General features: G+C 40.2%; 1 protein-coding gene across 4 annotated transcripts in view; it reads right to left on the reverse strand.

The window, feature by feature from the left end:
* The window catches only part of SPAG9 (sperm associated antigen 9), a 135,411-nt gene that overhangs the window by 15,424 nt on the left and 101,012 nt on the right, over positions 1 to 18,975 (reverse strand). For 2 of the 4 annotated variants that reach the window (XM_040640844.1, XM_040640842.1), the window contains exons 12-25: positions 18,273 to 18,403; positions 15,971 to 16,027; positions 14,774 to 14,947; positions 13,666 to 13,795; positions 11,545 to 11,634; positions 11,003 to 11,170; positions 10,186 to 10,357; positions 9,403 to 9,621; positions 8,929 to 9,124; positions 6,853 to 6,978; positions 5,519 to 5,599; positions 4,666 to 4,733; positions 2,410 to 2,558; positions 825 to 996 (exon numbers count right to left, since the gene is read on the reverse strand). In XM_040640844.1, coding sequence (XP_040496778.1) covers positions 825 to 996; positions 2,410 to 2,558; positions 4,666 to 4,733; positions 5,519 to 5,599; positions 6,853 to 6,978; positions 8,929 to 9,124; positions 9,403 to 9,621; positions 10,186 to 10,357; positions 11,003 to 11,170; positions 11,545 to 11,634; positions 13,666 to 13,795; positions 14,774 to 14,947; positions 15,971 to 16,027; positions 18,273 to 18,403 — 1,933 coding nt within the window. The remainder of the gene's footprint in view (positions 1 to 824; positions 997 to 2,409; positions 2,559 to 4,665; positions 4,734 to 5,518; positions 5,600 to 6,852; positions 6,979 to 8,928; positions 9,125 to 9,402; positions 9,622 to 10,185; positions 10,358 to 11,002; positions 11,171 to 11,544; positions 11,635 to 13,665; positions 13,796 to 14,773; positions 14,948 to 15,970; positions 16,028 to 18,272; positions 18,404 to 18,975) is intronic. The other 2 variants (XM_040640845.1, XM_040640843.1) reach the window with 2 other exon arrangements.

The raw sequence follows: 18,975 nt of genomic DNA on the forward strand, positions 1-18,975 counted from the left end.
AACAAGCCAGAGATGGTCCCTGCCCTTTGTGGGGCTTCTGGTCTTTGGGGGAAGAGAGACAACAAACAAGAATCAAATAGTACTGGTGCAACCCCAATAATGATAAGCCCATGAAGAGAGAGCAAGAGAGGACTAAATCAAATCAGATCAGGCAAGGTCTGTTCTCCATGTGACACGTAAGCTACAGCCTGAAAGCCAAGTAAAAAGGGACCAAGAAGAACTTCTCCGGCAGAGGTGGTAACACATGTGAGGGGCCTGAAATGGGAAGAAGCTTGGTGAGCTCAGGTCCGTGTGAGCAGACTACAGTGAGTACGGAAAGTGGCCCAGGCCCCTGCACCAGTTCTTCTGGTGTTGTCACAAACTACGTCACCTCACCTAAAGGCAGGACTATTCTAAAAGTGGCTGGTGTTACATAAGTTGTCATGGTGGTACTGGCACACTGGTTACTATGCAGAGGACAGACTGGAGTGGAAACACAGAGACCGGTTAAGAGGCTCACAGTTATCCAGGGGGGTAAGGATGGTGGCCTGGTCTACAGGGATAATGGTAGAGATAAAGAAGTAACCGATTTAAGATATTTTTGGAGACAGACTTGACAGCTCCCAGTGATGGATTAAGTGTGGGGGAATAAGAGAGGAGTCAAAAATGATCTCAAGTCTCTGTCAAGAACCACAGGCTACATGGAGGATCTGCCTGACACTTTCAGTGATAAGAGCTCACTAGTCCTAAGGCAACTCACTCATTCGTTCTACCTAGCATTTGAGACCATTTAAAAATAAAACATTTTCTTCAACTGACATAGATAGAACGCTTTGGAAGCTTACCTAGCATTTTGCTTACATAAGGCTCAATGTCCACATCCTGTAGGTGCTGGTAAGTGTGTGCATGATAGAGACGAAGTGTGGAATCCAAACGAATGGAGACCCACACACCGTCACCCACCCATGCAAGCTGCCGCACCTGGCTCTCCTTCCTGGGATGTGCGTCAAATGATTTCTAGGAAAGATTGTTTGATCACAATGTTACTTTGATTAAGTAGGAGTTCATGTTTAAAAACTGTGCTGATTTGCACAATTTGGCAGACCGTATATTAAAAGAGGAGCCTAAACGCAATTTACTAAACAGGATTACTTTTACATACACAAATGCTTTATCCCGGACTGCAAAACAAGACAAAGAACAAACAACTTAAGAATGCTAGATTTCGGCACTGTGCAGGCTATCAACTTACCAAGGGGATTCTGGCATATCCAGACTCTGTAACGGTGTTCAACAAAAGACTGAATTTGATCTCAGGATGCTCTATTGCTGCAGCGCAATGCATGAGGTAAGAGCCTATTTAAAATTAAACAAAAAGGAACCTACCTTGTTCTGTGTGTGTGTATCTGCATGTAGGAACCAGATTGGGTGGGTGGGGGGAATCCCACCAAATGATTAACTTTGGGACTTCTAGGAACCAAATGGGATTTGGAACAAAGGGATAAGGACTTTTACCTTAAAATTTTCCTGCCCTTTTTCTTTTTCTTAAATAATTAGAATGAATTTATATATTGTGGCAAAACTTTTAAGAGAGCAATGCTAAAAGGTTTTTATTTTTACAAGTTGCCATTGCAATCTTATTGCTCAGTCTATGACACATGTCTGGATTTGCCTGGATCCACATGTAGTGACAGAGACGAAGGAAACCTCGTCCCAAACAACCCACACATAATTAAACATATCAAGAACCAAGTACCCTGGGGTGCCTGGGTGGCACAGCGGTTAAGCGTCTGCCTTCGGCTCAGGGCGTGACCCCGGTGTTATGGGATCGAGCCCCACGTCAGGCTCCTCCGCTGTGAGCCTGCTTCTTCCTCTCCCACTCCCCCTGCTTGTGTTCCCTCTCTCGCTGGCTGTCTCTATCTCTTTCAAATAAATAAATAAAATCTTTAAAAAAAAAAAAAAAGAACCAAGTATCCAAATAATACCTATATTGCACCTATGGATATTCAGACACACATTTAAACATTCATGTGTGAATCCTCCTTCCTTAAAAACAACAACAACAACAACAACAGTTCCCACCATAGTCAAAAGTGGCAAGAGAGGTGAAGTAACAGAAAGCTGTCATCCAGGGACATCTGGGTGGCTCAGTCGGTTAAGCGTCTGCCTTTGGCTCAGGTCATGATCCCAGGGTCCTGGGGATTGAGCCCGCATTGGGCTTCCTGCTCGGTGGGGAGTCTGCTTCTTTCTCTCCCTCTGCTCCTCCCCCCAGCTCCTGCCATCTCTCTCTCTCAAATAAGTAAAATAAAAAATCTTAAAAAAAAAAAAAAAAGCTGTCATCCAATCCATCACTGATGTGCCCTAAAACACACAGATTCAGAAAACAGTTTCTAAAGAAGCTAAATACACAGAAAGCATACATTAACTTACCTCTATCTTCATAGCCTTTGGCTGAACCACATAGATTTTGTTCCTATAGCCACACCAGACTTTGTCATGTACCACAGTCATGCACCGGATGGAATGGTGAGGCCGTCCAAGGTCTAACAGGTGATAGTTTGACAAATCCCACTGCCCATCTTTAAAATAAGAAGTAAATTATTAGTCAATGCACGCCACCTTTTACTCAATTTTAACATAAGAAACATTCTATTCGGGTACATAAATAAATTTATCGGTGATGCACTTTTAAATAACACAGTTTATCTTTTCTTTGCAGAGACTGAATTCTCTCCTGTCTACTGCACGGCTGAGGAAAGAGATCTCAGAGGGCATCTGGTCCAATGAGCCAGCCAGTGCCTGGATCTCCACACTCACTCGCAGTGCTGCGATAAATCAGCCTTAGGTTATTGTTTATAATAACAGGTTAAGAATCAGAATGGATTTAGCATTATTTTCTGGATAATATCTGTCTCTCACTTGCACTTTGATGTACCCTGTGGATGTTAAGTACAACACAATGCCAACACTTCAGGAATTAAACACACAATCGTTTTAGTGATGGCAGAAATACACATGAGAATCAGCTGCTGAAAGCTTGCTTTGTAGACTCTGCTTGAACAATTTCAGTGAAAGAAAACATACTGCCTCACAAAGCAGCTGTTCCGTTTTCCAAAAGCTGTAACTGTCTGAAAAATACTCCCCACGCCTAACTAGTTCATCCTTGAATGTCATCGCCCATCACCCTGTAGCTTTGCGCAATGGACACAGAAGAATTCAGTCCCATTTCTTTGTTACTGCCCTATGTTTTCTCCTCTTAAAATGAAGCACTCTTGGGATGTGTACAGACCCTTCATCCTAATTCCACTCTGTCTGTGTTTAACATGCTGCCTAGCTACCAGAGTGGAGCAGGATTATCACGAGCCCCGCTCTGGACACAGACTTCTAGGAGGCTGAAGGTTCAGTAACTTGTATTAAGTTGGGGGTCACCCTTTAGGTATTTCTCATTTTTCAGACATGTTGCCCCCTTTTTGTTCTTCCGAACCCTGATGCAGAACTTTACATTTATACTTATTATATGTCTTTTGTCTGTTCTGTCAACATAATTTTGGATTCAGCTTGCCAAAACATTTATTACCACATTTTTTCTAGGCTTTCGTACTTATTAGCTGACTGACCACAAAGCCTCTGTGCCTCCAGTTTCCTCGTCTATAAAATGAGGATGACAACAGAACCTTCTTCGTAAGATGCTGTTAGGATTAAGCTCAGATAAAGTCTACAGAGGGTCTGAACAAGAGCCCCCTCACTCTCTGATGCTATGGAGTCATTAACCAGCAATCTCTGGGTACCAGTCAGTTACAAAGACACCTAATCATCATCTACCCTTTATTTTTCCAAGCCCAAAAAGATATGAGACTTAGAAGCCTTGCTAAAATCCGAATTCAGTGTATCTATTCTTATGGAATATTTTCCTGCTCTAGCAATCTAACAGGTAGGAAATGAATGACCATTTTTGGCTGATACATGTACCAAGAAGTTAGGAAGTGTCACATGCTGGCTTCCCTAGTTCCCCTACAACTCAAGGTAGCTCTTTGGACCTCCACCACCCCTCCTGTCTGCAGATGATAGATACATCGGTTTTTGTTTTTTGTTTTGTTTTTTAAAAGATTTTATTTATTTATTTGACAGAGAGAGAGCCAGCCAGTGAGAGAGGGAACACAAGCAGGGGGAGTGGGAGAGGAAGAAAAAGGCTCCCGGGAGCCCGACGCGGGGCTCGATCCCAGGACCCTAGGATCACGTCCTGAGCCAAAGGCAGACGCTTAACGACTGAGCCACCCAGGCACCCCGATACATCGGTTTTAAAGACGAAGAACAGAAGTAACAAGACGTGAAAATGATTAAACCATATCTAATTAAAAACTTTAAAAACTTTCCAAATATAAGTGGATGCAAATTATTTTAAAAATACTGAAAAACAACAAAAAAGAAAACCTTCCCTTCCACTAAATTTCTCCTAACTGAAGTGTAGGAATGAGAACCAAGTGCCTCCATATCACATTATGTCAGGGTACCTAAATGATAAACTATGTGCACTCACATATCTACTGAAGTCACACACTGTTAGAGTTCAGTTTAAACCCTTATTCTTTCTCTTATTAAGTATCATTTTTAAAACACAGGCAATCTGCTAGAAAATGCTTTTGCAAAGCAACAAATCTGGTACATTATATATTCATAACAACTCACCAACTCCTCTGTGAAAGATTGCAAGGGTGCCATCAGCCAGGGCCACTAACACAATTCCTTTCACGTGTCTGCAAACAGGAAAAGCGATTTCAGAACTCTCCATCTGGGAATGCGGGAGGGACCACATGCTACTGAACTAGTTCAGAGGCTCTCAGAAGGCCAATCCGCGAGAGACAAGAAGCTTACACCAGAACCTAAAGAATACACTTTTTTTTTCCAAGTCATCTCTACGCCCAAAGTGGGGCTCAGACTCAACAACCCCAACATCAAGAGTCACATACTCTATACTGAGGCAGCCAAGCGCCCCAAAATACAGTCTTCATTGAGAAAGTCTTGCTATGACAATGTCAGCTGCAGTAAATAAACAGCCTGTGTGCTGACTCCCTTGTTTCGCTCTCTGGCCCCAAGCTTCTCTCACCGCAGAAGGGCCGCAGACCAGAGACAGATGCCTTGGGTGGAACTAACAGTCAGCTCTGTAGACTTTGGAGTTTTTGATAGCGACATATAGAAAAGGACTAGTGAATCAATGCCCCAGTCAACATGCTCACCAAGTCTAAAGAGTACCCTGAAACAAACATAAATTAATAGGTATTAATTGGTTCTCTCCCTGAGAGTTCTACAGAACTCGCATATGGTGAGGAATCAACCTGGTAAGTTTGACTTAAAGCTTTACTTAACTATTTTACTCTGTAGTAAGAGTTTCAATCTCACCCAGCTTCTCTGATTTCATAAAGGGGGGGGGAATCTGGATATTGACTTAATTATGAAGCACATGTTAGCTTTAATAGTCTTAAAAGATAATTTTACCAAAACATGTATTTTTAAAAGGAAGAATGTCTAAAATAAAACTTACACAATACTGAGAATCGAATCTTTAAGTTTAATAGAATGGAGACATTTCCTCCACTGGGCTACAGATGAATGCACATACAAACTGCAAGAACAAAATCAAGACTGGTAAGGCACAGAGAACATCAAGTCGTTGCTTACATCTAATTAATGACCACAAAGTTCCCTTAGGAGGAAAGAAGAGTAACACAAAAATCTTAGGAAATAACAACGAGAGTCTAACGCAAAGAAATAAGCTGCTTAAGCAAACAGAAACACAGAAGGGGTGAAACGTCAGAACTAGAATAATGCATGGTCAGTTCGTTTCAGGTTCCCATACACTTCAGGATCCTTGGCTAAAATTAAAAAACGACCTTACTCTTCTACTACACTGAACTTTCTAACGACAGACTTGTTTACATCAAAGAGGGGCAAGCTATGGCCCGCAGGCCAAATCTAGCCCTCCATCTGCCTTTGTATGGAGTGCGCGATAAAATTGGTCTTCACATTTTTAAATGGTTGGGAAAAAAATCAAGAGTACTTTATGACGTCTGGGAGCTGTATGGAATTCACCCTTGAGCATCCATGGAGCGCTGCAGGAGCACAGCCGCACTCCGCCACTTCCGTACTGTCGGTGCAATGGCTGCTTCCGCACCGCCGCACCAGAGCTGGGAAGCTGCTACAGAGATTACATGGCCACAAAGCCTAACAGATTTCTTATCTGATCCTTCAAAGAAAAAGCTGGCTCCATTTTGTAGTATTAAGACTCCTACGGAAATGATGCACTAGTGACCTTGCTTAACCTGTGGAGAAGCACAATTTTCTGAGACTCCTCCTCCTACTAGAATGTGAACGAACTACGTACTGCTAGTTATCATCTCCTAAGCTTTCAGACTGGGATCTCTCCTGGTTTCCCTAGTACGTTTCGCAATTACATTCGGAACGGAATTGGGCCTTCTCCCAGCCAAATCGATTAGTTTAATCGCTGGTATTTCCTGAACGCACTCCAGCCTACGTAAACCTTCTGTGCATCCATAATTCTGTCTCTGTGCTGCTCAGGATCTTCTATTTCTGGATCACCCAGATTTTCAAGTTTCATTTACCTCTTCTTCCCAGAATATCACATAAAGGGAACATCCTGTGACAAAGAACTACATGATTTACCATTCATAAACAATGCAAGTCCAGTTTATGAGGAATTAGAACATCATCTCAAAATCTGTATGTACATATCGTTCTCTGCTTTAATATGCACTTTTTGTTGTATGCCTATGCAGCACATTTTACTTATTTATCTTCTGATTCCAAAAGCAAAAGTAAAAAACCAAAGATACTCTAATATTAAGAGTTGGCACCTACCAGCCATTCTGAGCTCCAAGCCACATAGTTGGTAGAAGGCTACTCATTTTCTGGGCTTCTTCTCTCACCAGGTCTTGTTCATTTGGCAAGACTGATAATTGATCTTTATATACATCTGAGTCACTACTGGGAAAGGTGGGAAAAGGAAATCATTTGAGTATGCTTAGCTACAGTTTTCAGAGAATGAACATTTCCATATCTCAGTTTAACAGTTTGAAAAAAAAAATCAAACACTAACATTCCAGAAAAGCCAAATTTAAATGCTTATAATAAATATTTCAAAGGTTGTACCAGAAGTAACATTAACATACTAGAGAGAACCAAGATGCAGATAAGGGAGTTAAGACATAATAATATAGCAGTTAATATCCAGACTATAATTACGGTTCTCCCTTAGGGTTATTTTGAATTTTATAAGTTTTTTCTTAGGGGAAAGAAGACGAAGGGATGGTTTGCTATAATACAAAACACACACACAAACACACAGACACACCACACGAGAATGAGTATAAAGAATTTCCTAGGGGCGCCTGGGTGGTTCAGTAGGTTAAGAGTCCGCCTTTGTTGGGGGGCGCCTGGGTGGCACAGCGGTTAAGCGTCTGCCTTCGGCTCAGGGCGTGATCCCGGCGTCATGGGATCGAGCCCCACATCAGGCTCCTCCGCTATGAGCCTGCTTCTTCCTCTCCCACTCCCCCTGCTTGTGTTCCCTCTCTCGCTGGCTGTCTCTATCTCTGTCGAATAAATAAATAAAATCTTAAAAAAAAAAAAAAAAAGAGTCCGCCTTTGTTGGGACGCCTGGGTGGCACAGTCGTTAAGCGTCTGCCTTCGGCTCAGGGCGTGATCCCAGCATTCTGGGATCGATCCCCACATCAGGCTCCTCTGCTAGGAGCCTGCTTCTTCCTCTCCCACCCCCCTGCTTGTGTTCCCTCTCTCGCTGGCTGTCTCTGTCAAATAAATAAAATCTTTAAAGAGTCTGCCTTTGGCTCAGGTCATGATCCCAGGGTCCTGGGTACAAGCCCCGCATCAGGCTCCCTGATCAGTGGGGAGTTTGCCTCTCTCTCTCCATCTGCCTCTCCCTCAGTTCATGCTCTTTCTCTCCCTCTCTCAAATAAATAAAAATCTTAAAGAAAAAAAAAGAATTTTCTAAAATAAATTATTAAGCTAAAACACACTCATATTCTTTCCTAAGACCTTCTTTCTTTTGGATTGTCAGAACATTTTTAGAAAAAAATAAGTGGGCTATCAAATTCAAAACAGACAAACCTGCTATTTCTAAAAAGATGACTTTCTTCTTTTTTTTTTTTTTTTTAAGATTTTGTTTATTTATTTGACACAGAGAGAGAGAGAGAGAGAGAGAGAGAATAAGCAGGCGGAGCAGCAGGCAGAGGGAGTAGAGAAGCAGGCTCCCCACTGAGCAGGGAGCCCGATTTGGGTCTCAATCCCAGGACCCTGGGATCATGACCTGAGCTGAAGGCAGACACTTAACGACTAAGCCACCCAGGCGCCGAAGATGACTTTAAATTAACAAATGTTAATAGACACTTATCACTCTATAAACGAAGAGGAGGAATATTAAATTATAAAAAAAGAATCATATTTGGATAGATCCCCATCAGCTTTCTATAAAGGCCTAGAGAAGGCAGAAAATAAATAATTCATTAAATGGGCCTAGATTACCCATTGCTTTAAAGGAAGAGCTATTTGCCAGAAAACAAAATTCAAAAAGTCACCCAAGCCCACATGGGAAATCTAAACTGCGAATTTCACAGCTAAATAGGGCTGGAGTGAGAGGAGGGCTTGGGAGGAAAATGGCACAGTTACAGCTTGAATGGAAATGAAAATACAAATCCTATCAGAGGAGAAAATGACCAGGAAGGTTTTGACTACTGTACTTATAGGCAAGGATTTTTGTGTGTTTTTTCGTTTTTGTGTCGGCGGGGGCGGGATCCAGAGCAGATGCAGTGGAAGGAGAGAGAAATGGAGACATAGTGGGAATGCCATGGCTGCTTGAGATGATTCTGGTTCTTTTTATGTGAGCACTTTTCTGGTTTCCTAAGTCCTGACCCACGCGCATACCTTGACTGATACACTGGCGAGAGGTCTTCTGGGATTTGAACTCCCAGAGGATCTGTAAAGACGTGCTCTGTGTACACGCCAGGCTGGGAGATGTCCACGGTGTCTTCAGCTGACCCTGCATTGCCTTCGGTGGCTTCAGTTGCTTCTTCTGCTGTTGGAACATTTTCATCAACCTCACTATTTTCTGCTTCCTTTTCTACAAAATAAATAAAACATGCTAACTATTCTGAGTTTGAGCTTTTTCCCCACACAAACCACCACTGTAGAATTCCGCTCCACCTACCCTACTCTCCTCCACACTATACCACAAAATACAGAATTCTTGATTTAATAGGCATTACAGTATTACAGTGTCTTCTTTCAAGCTCTTTCATCCTCATTACTTCAAGATCTAAACTGAGTAGGAGTCCGTAATGAGGCACCTGGGATAAGCTCTGACTCTATACTGATGACATGGAGGGAGGAGAGTGATACCTGGTGGTTTTTCCATCACTGGAGAAGCACCGTTGGCACTAGGGGAAGTGGCAGCTGCTGTCACACCTTCTGTAGAACAACCAACCACTGTGATGCCCCCCAACAGGCTGTCTGTCTCCGCTGAGCTATTGCTGGTCATGCTGCCACATAAAGACGCTTTGTCTACCTGGCCAGATTCTGAAAGCTCTTCTCCTGCAGGGTAGTCTGTTTCTCTTGCTCCTGAAAAACAAGATAAACCTTTTTCTAATACCCCTCCCCCATCCCTGTTAATCTCTAATCTACCTCTGTATTCATGGTATCTGCCTAGTCTAGATCGATCATATAAATGGAATCATACAACATGTGTCCTTGTGTGTCTGGGTTATTTTGCTTAGCATGCTTCCAAAATTAATCTATGTTATAGCATGTAACAGAATTTCATTCCTTTTTATGATTAAATAATATTCCATCATGTAGACATATCACGAACCCTCTTTTTAAACCAATGTTTTAACATCATGTAATATTCAATCCAGAACTTTAGAAGCCTTCTCTTACTAATCAATCCAAATAGCCCCTTGCTCTCTGTCCACCAGGCATCTTCTCATATTAGCATTGTTTTATTTTCTTCACAATACTTGAAAATCTTACTTAGTCATCTGTTTCCTGTTTATTTTTGGTCTTCCACAACCGGAACATAAACTCCATGAGAGTGGTACATAACTGTACCTCCAGTAAACAAGCCAGTTCCTCCCAGTAAAAAGGTGTAGGCGGTAGGAAGAGAGGGACGTGGCTTCCTCTTACCTGGTACACTTGCTATGCACAGAACATGAGAGTTGCAAACAGTGAAACTGTCTAGGATGTTGCCTGGTTGAACAGCATCAATAATGATAACTTTTGTAGCTGAATGAGTGCTGGTACAGATCCAGACTAGACTGGATAATTCTTCTTGATTTTTTAACTCCTTCTGCTGCTCCTACATATACAAAATCAGAAAATGAATGTATATTTTTTTTTAAAGATTTTATTTATTTATTTGACAGAGAGAGAGACAGCCAGCGAGAGAGGGAACACAAGCAGGGGGTGTGGGAGAGGAAGAAGCAGGCTCATAGCGGAGGAGCCTGACGTGGGGCTCGATCCCAGAACGCTGGGATCACGCCCTGAGCCGAAGGCAGACACTTAACGACTGCGCCACCCAGGCGCCCCAGAAAATGAATGTTTAAAATGATATGTAAGTGTATATACTCATAAGGCTGTGCTATAACGTAAAGGGCAATACTATTTTGTGTTTATTTTCAGATTATTTGAAAAGGTTAAAAATAAAACCACCTTTGAATATTAATTAGTAGACTAAAAAACAGCAGTTAAAGCAGATCAGTGATAAAAAATGTTCTCTATCTTGATTTTGATGGTTCTTAAACAGGTACATACATTTGTCAAAACTCTTTGAACTGTACCCATTTCAAGTATATATACCTTATCATACGTAAAATATACCTCAGTAAAATGGATGTAAAAAAGAGAGAGCGTGAGGAGTAAGCAAGGGCATAATAATCCCAATTAGCAGTTGGCCCGATGTAAAGCTAAAACCAGGAGGCCAAACATTAGCGCACACACTTACCTTAAGTTCCTGGTCTAACTTGTCTAAGCTACTCTGCGACGCACTTCGCTGTTTACTGCCCTCCGTATCCAAACCAGCCACGTCCTTGTAAAATACACTTGCTCCAACAACAGAACCACCATCTCTGGTCTTCCCACCTGATAAATTAACTCCAACAGCACACCACAGCTTTTTAGGTTAAAAAAAGGGGGGGGGGGACATTAAGTCATTTTCTCTCTAAAAATGTTTAGAACTTTTCACATTTCTTTAAAAATCTAATGATCATGAATATAGGTCTTTTTGTTTGTTCCTTTCTTTCAAGTAAACTTTATCACCAATGTGGAGCTCGAACTCAGGACCCTGAGATTAAGAGTTGCACATTGTACTAAGTCAGACAGGTAACCCATGAATACAGGTCTTTAATATTCAAAGTATCCCAGTTTAAAATTACAAAATAAACAAATAACCTCACCCACAGGAGCAGAATTTAAACCTTTCTGGTTTAGAAAGAATATCCACCCAGAGTTTAAGAAATATTTCCTTTAACTTCAAAATTAATTTACCTTCATTGATGTATCTTTTTCATCTAGAGGTCTGAGATAGACGGGCACAGGTAGATTCTTCATCTTATTTTCCCCTTGGCCATTGGTTACCTAATAATTAGGGAGGGGAGAGAAAAAGACACACTGGTAAGCCTCATCAAAAGCGAACTCACAGAACCAATGAGCCATGGGCAAACACTGCTGGTACATACTTCCTCTTTGAAATCACGTCCAAGCTAATTCTTTTATTCTTATTTGAAAAATAAGCAGAAAGTCAAGTGGCAGTTAGAAAAAATAAAAAAGATACTATGGGAGCTCAAAAGAGATACACTTCACGTACATGTTAGTGTGTGTGTGTGTGTGTGTGTGTGTGTGTGTGTGTATGTGAGTCTTTTAGGGATAGGGAATATGGAAGCAGACTACTTAAGTAAAGTTCCTGTAAACCTGAACTGAGGTTTAAGTCAAGAGTTTGAAGGGTTACATGACAACGGTTTCTTAAATATTCTAAAAAACAGAGGTTGGTTTTTTGGGCACCTGGGTGGCTCAGTTAACAGGCCGACTCTGGATTTCAGCTCAGGTCATGATCTCATGGTCCTGGTCCCCTAAGTGGGGAGTCTGCTTGTCTCCCTCTCCCTCTATCCCTCTCCCCTGCTTGCCCTGCACATGTTCTCCCTCTATTCCTCTCTCTGACATACATAAATCTAGAAAAGGAGATTAAAACAAAACGAAACTTCAAATATTAAAATAGAGTAGGATACACATGCAACTCACTAGCAAAAACAGATTAAAAAATGGGCAGAAGATCTGAATGAACATTTTTCCAAAGATGATACAGACAGCCAACAGGTACATGAAAAGATAATCAACATCACTAATCATCAGGGAAATGCAAATCAAAACCACAACGAGATACCATCTCACACCTGTCTGAATTGCTATTATCAGAAAGACAAGAGGCAAGGATGTGGAGAAAAGGAAACCCTCATGTACCGATAGTGGGAATATAAATTGGTACAGCCACTATGGAAAACAGTATGGAGACTCCTAAAAAATCAAAATAGGGGTGCCTGGCCCATTTAGTCGGTACAGCATGCGATTCTTGATCTTGGGGCCAGGAGTTCAAGCCCTACTTTGGGCATAGAGATGACTTTAAAAAAAAAAAATTAAAAATAGAACTACCATACGATCCAGCAATTTCACTTCTGGGTATTTATCTGGAGAAAACAAAAACATTAAATTGAAAAGATATATGCACCTCTATGTTCACTGTAGTATTACTTACACTAGCCAAAACATGGAAAGTGTCCATCAATAAATGAACGAGTAAGGGAAATGTGGTATATAAATACAACAGAGTATTACTCAACCATAAAAAAGAACAGGAGCTTTCCATCTGTGACAACATGGATGGAACTTGAGGGCGTTATGCTAAGTGAAGTAAACTGAGACAGAGAAAAACAAATACCGTACAATCTCACTTATATGTGAGATCTTAAACAAACATACAAAGTCCATAAACACAGAGAATAAACTGGTGGCTGCTAGAGGCAGGGGTGAGAAATAGGTGAAGTGGTTCGTAAAGGAGGTCAAAAGGTACAAACTTTCAGTTATAAAATAAGTCATGGGGATGTAATGTACAGCCTGGCAACTCTAATTAATAATACTGTATTGCACCTTTAAAGTTGCGAAGTGAGTAAATCTTTAAAGTTCTCACTATAAGAAAAAAATCTGTAACCATGTTTGGTGATAATGTTAACTACACTTATTGTGGTAGTCATTTCACAACATATAAAAATACCAAATCATTATGTTGTGTACCTGAAACTAATATAATGTTGTATGTCAATTATACCTCAAAACAAAAAAACAAAAAACAAACCAACAGTTTACCTCAAGTCCGTGCACTTGGTAAACTTCCTGTTGACCCCTCGGCCTCCTCCCAGACTCAGGCATTTCTTTTGAGCTCTGGGGCTCTAGAAAATAGCCTGAGAACCACTACCCTCAACCCTTCTCTAAGTGTGTGCCAAGTCCATGAACTTGAAATGAGCAGGTTTGAGACAGGTATTTCAACTCTTCATGCCCAGGCATACTCCTCTCCCCCAGCACTTCCCACTAGATGCTCTTACCATGTTCACATCTTACCTGTTTGTACTTTTGAGGCAGACTCCAGCCAAAAGCCTGCACTCTACCATCTTCCTTCTGAACGTGTGCCTTTACCTGCCGATACTGTTCTCTCTTCTGCTCTCTGCGTGAAGCTAAACTAGCTTCAGTTCTAAAAGGCAAAAAAAAATCTCCCTTTTTAATTAAGGGACTATAACAACAGTGTATCTCCCCTTTCCCACTAAGACAGCAAAAATGACAACAAAAAAATTATGCAATTTCAGTTGACTTCAGAGTTCTGCCTTTCTAAGAAGTGTTATCCTAAAGATGGCCTTTTAAAGTTGTACAGTGGGTACAGTGTTCAAACTTCAACAGATTAGCAAGCAGCTTATTTTATTATGTTGAATCATCAGCCATCAAATTTCCACCAGGTTTCATATTTTGGCCATATGAAAGGGAAAAATTCTTAAATATTTTTAGTTCCTCCCTTTTTTCGTCATTCAACAAATATTTACTGAGAATTTTCTCATGCCAGGGAATGTGCCAGAAGGCACTAAAGATCAATAAGTCAATATCTTCTTACAAAGATAATAAAGGTTAATTTCTGTACCCCACTGCTTTGTTTCAGAAGACAAAAATGCAAACTGGCTTGCTGAGTATGTCATAGTTAACAAATCTGTGTGTCAGACACTTTACAAACCCTAGGTAATTTCACCCTAGTGCCTCTGAGACAGGTTATCATACTCAATTTACAGGCAGAGAAATGGGCTAAGAGGTTAGCCTGTCCAATTTCATGTAGTTAATGAGCAGCAGAGTCAGGAGGGAAAATCAACTTCTTCTGACACTAAAGGAAATGTTCACTTAGGATAAAGGCTTATATAGGCCTTTAACATTTTACTTATATTTATCAGCGTTGTTGACCAGCAACAAAGACATTTTAAAACAACTCCTTCTGTTTATGAAACCTGTGAAATGCAATTTTCATAAATGGTATTGACTACAAGTAATCTACTTAAAGGTAGGCAGCCACGTTACAGAAATGGCTTCTTTATAGATTTATGTGAACCTTACAGCTGATCTGATAAGGGGCAAGAATACTCTGAACTATTAACTTATTTAGAGCATAACCACTAGTCTGCAAAATACTTACTCTTCGCTAAGGAAATCAAAGGCTTTGGACTTATCCCCAGGGAGCTGAGACAAGGTGCTGCTTCTTTTCTTGACGGAAGGAGTAACATGAGAGGTGGGTGCATTGTATTTCAAATTAACAGGTGGCTCAGGCTTCTTAGTAGTATTACTTGAGGAGCTGAAAAGTCGGCTGAAACTAAAAAGAAAAAAAGTGAGAGCGAGAGAGTGCAAGGGAGAGAGCACACATGCGCGAGTGTTATTACATGCACTACGAAAAACAATCCATAACTTTCCATAAATTCTGGAGTGCTTTTACAAGGCAATGAGTTAGAAACTGGCAGAAAGATTTTTTGTAGTCCTAGACTGCAGCTTTAGCAATAACTCATAGCCAAACTCAGACATTCAGGAAAGAGACACTATTGCTTAGAATTGCAGACCCTCGCACTTTAATTAGCAATTCACATAATGAAAGGAAGAAACTCTTAAGTACAGGGAACTTCCTGTAATGAAGAAATAAGATGGGTCCTAGCTTTTGCTTGGTAAGTAGTTGTTAAACAGCAAGGTTATAGCTGCATGGTTTGAACAGAAGCTTAGTTTGCCAGTTCTAAAAGTAGTAAGAAAGTACTGGACCACATATCATCATTTTAACATACATCTTATACATTTTCTTATTAAGCTCAATTTATATATCTACCTTCACATTCACTTAAAAGAATTAACATTTCTATTTCATAGCAGATTCACCAAAAAGGGTAAGTTTTAAGTGTAGTAAATGCACAGTTCTTCCGGCATGAACATAATTCAAATCTGAAACACACAAATACACACACTACTCAAACCTACAAGACACTAAATTTCTAAGCTTTACTTTGTAAAGTTCCTTACAATCACACAACCAGCGAATCCATATAACTTATTTACTGAGGATCCAGGTAATTATCAACTCTATGAATAATTCCCCATAATTTTTATTTAATCTAGCAGGAGATTCCAGCGAGTGCATAACCAACAGGATGCAGCTTACGACAGCATATGTTTGTCCTCAAGAATAGCCTTACCGAGCTGGCACGCTACATATCAAAAAGAAAAAGTTCAATTTAGCCACATACTCCAAATTTTAAAAAGAAAGGAGACACGAAATCATTCTTGGAAATAAATTTTGACTGTAATCTTGTCTCAAAGTGCTCTCTGATGTCTTTATGTGTTTTTAGATACTTACAACTGCCAAATGCTTGACCTTTTTTTTTCCTGCATGGCTGGATTTTCTCTTGATGCACTATATTTAAAAAGAAAAACAAAGAAAGAAAAAATGTTTTATCAGAGGTATTTTAGCTTTCTGATGAACAGGGGACCCAAGAAGTTCACAGGATACACAAAAGAGAATCAACAATTAAATTCAGTAAATAGTTGCTTTGACCTATCATGTGTCAGTCAGCCTGTAAAGGCTAATACAACTAAGATAAATAAAACATCATCCCTCCATCGAAGAGTGCACGCCACTGACAGAGACAAGGTTGTTATCTGTGCTGAACGGAGAGCCAACATGCCTGAATGCAAGTATGTAAAAAAAAAATTTATTGAAGAGATATCCTCCAATTCTCCCTTTTGTCCAAATAATGTCTCGTGAATCCTTATCTTTACATAAAGGTCTCTATCGTGCTCATGCTCCAGCTCTCACAAGATAGACTTACTGTTCTGATGGGTCATTTTTCAGAGGACTAATACTTTCCCATTACTGACAAGATGATCAGAGAAGGGGATAAACTGGATTGATAAGTAGTTCAAGAAAATTTCAGAAAATAAGGCACTCCAAACTAATTTAGTAAGGTGGTAAGGATTCTGCTCTATCAGAGCTCACTTTTCACATTCTTTTTTAAAGGACCAAATTGAAAACGTCTTTTAATTCAACGGAAAAGTTAAAAATGAGACACCACTTCTTTTCACCTTGGACTACGATGTGGCTGCTAAAATTAAAATCATCAATGAAAAGTGGAGCCTGTCAAAGGAGTCTGGGTAGCATAGTCTGTTGGGCATCTGACCCTTGGTTATGGCTCAAGTCGTGATCTCAGTGTCGTGGGATCGAGCCCCACGTTGGGCTCCATGCTGGATGTGGAGTCTGCCTGAGATTCTCTCTCCCTCTCTCTCTGTCCCTCCCATTTGTGTTCTCTCTCTAAAATAAATCTTAGGGGCGCCTGGGTGGCACAGCGGTTAAGCGTCTGCCTTCGGCTCAGGGCGTGATCCTGGAGTTCTGGGATCGAGCCCCACATCAGGCTCTTCTGCTATGAGCCTGCTTCTTCCTCTCCCACTCCCCCTGCTTGTGTTCCCTCTCTCGCTGGCTGTCTCTATCTCTGTCGAATAAATAAAGAAAATCTTAAAAAAAAAAAAATAAATCTTAAAAAAGAAAAAAGAAAAGAAAGAAAAAGTGACCCTCTCTTATACCTCAATTTTTAAAAAAGATTTAGTTATTTATTTGAGGGGGTGGGGGTGATGGGGAGAGAAAGGATCTCCAGCTGACTCCGGGCTGAGCAGAGCCTGACGACACAGCCCAATCTCATGACCTCGCAATCATGACCCAAGCCGAAGTCACGAGTCTGAGCCACCCAGGCACCCCTACCTTAATTTTTTAAATATTTATTATTTATGTAATATCCATTAAATGTTTGAGTTAAGGACAAACTTCTTAGTATATTAGTTTCTTTGACAAATTAATGACAATTAGAATACTGATCTCCTTCCTTCCTAGCAGCAATTACAAGTTTAGCAAATTATAAATGTGCTATACAAAAGTCTTCTGTTCTAGTATGACACTGGTAAAGGACATATAAACTATTGAATAAATAATGTAATCACAAAGAAGTAAAAGTTGGAGGTTAAAAAATATGTTCATAAACTTTACAGCAATGTGTCAGTGTATATGTACTGTTATTGGTAAATCTGACACAGGAATCCAAACTCAAAAATATGGGCAAATTAGGGGGCAACTAGTTTACAAACTTTTCATGAGCTCTTCCTAAATTAAAGGAACACTGTTACTGAAAATATGGCCGTTAGGTGGCAGCATTAGGTGAGAGCTAAGATCAGATCAACAAAGATGTCAATGGAAGGTACATTTTGCATGAATAGCCAGAAAGGAGGGGGGAAATTGGACAAGAGTATTTTACAGAAAGACATGGAGTAAAAATGACTTAGTTTTCTGGGTGGCACGTGAAATTTGTATCTTTCCCTGACATTACTGTAAAAGTAGTGTCAATTTCTATATTTTGAAAAATGACCATCATTCCTAAGTAATAACAATTACCTTTTAGAGGTCATGGGAACATTCTCTAAGGGCACTTTACCCAAAAGGCACTCATTTTGATCACATTCTGTCCCTAATTCCTAGTGTTACTTTAGAAAATATCTCCTAGTAAACAGTGTAAGAGGTTTGGATCCCCAAGGCTGGACTCCAGTTCTAAGTGAAGGAATATTCAAACCTAGGAAACAATACTGGAAGAGCAGCAAGAGGCACTTCTCATACGAACCGAATCATCTCTGTCCATCGAACAGCTTCCTGAAGCTCCATCAATCTCTCTTTATATTGGTTTCTCTCCATTAGAACACGGGCCATTTCTACTCTAGTAAACCGCTTCCTCTGAGCTGTGGGAATATCACTCTATAACAAAAAGAAAACTGCAGATCACTCTGAGAGCCTGTATCTGTTTTTGGTGTTATGTTAAACTTAAGCAAAATCTTAAAGCTTTGGAACATTTCTTAATTTGTAATCTACTGGATCATTTAAAGAAAAATAACCTTATATAAAAATAAAATCAATAAAGAGATTTTAGTAATTGCTTATGACTGAAAAGAGGTAAACAATTTAATTTCTGAATAGAAATACAGATATTTGAACATACTATAAAGGAAATACAACGAACGGTATAGATTCTGAACTAAAACCAAGAAAGATTAACAAAGTTAATCTATATAGATTTAACATGCTTGCCTGGAAATGTTCCTCTAACAACATTATTTTAACTTGATGTTCTATAACAAATGCTAATTATTCAGAAATTTGTTACAAGTTAGTTCCGAAAGGGGTTCACTTATCTCAAACTACCCATCACCTACATATATTGGCTAGGGACCAAGGCACCCAATTCTAAGAGTCATTAAAACGCCAACAGAAATACAACAAGCTGGAGACAAGTGTATTAACTAGAATTCTTAGGGAGAGTAAAGGATATG

This window comes from Ursus maritimus, unplaced genomic scaffold (assembly GCF_017311325.1).
Source record: "Ursus maritimus isolate PB19 unplaced genomic scaffold, ASM1731132v1 scaffold_24, whole genome shotgun sequence".
Lineage (NCBI taxonomy): Eukaryota > Metazoa > Chordata > Mammalia > Carnivora > Ursidae > Ursus > Ursus maritimus.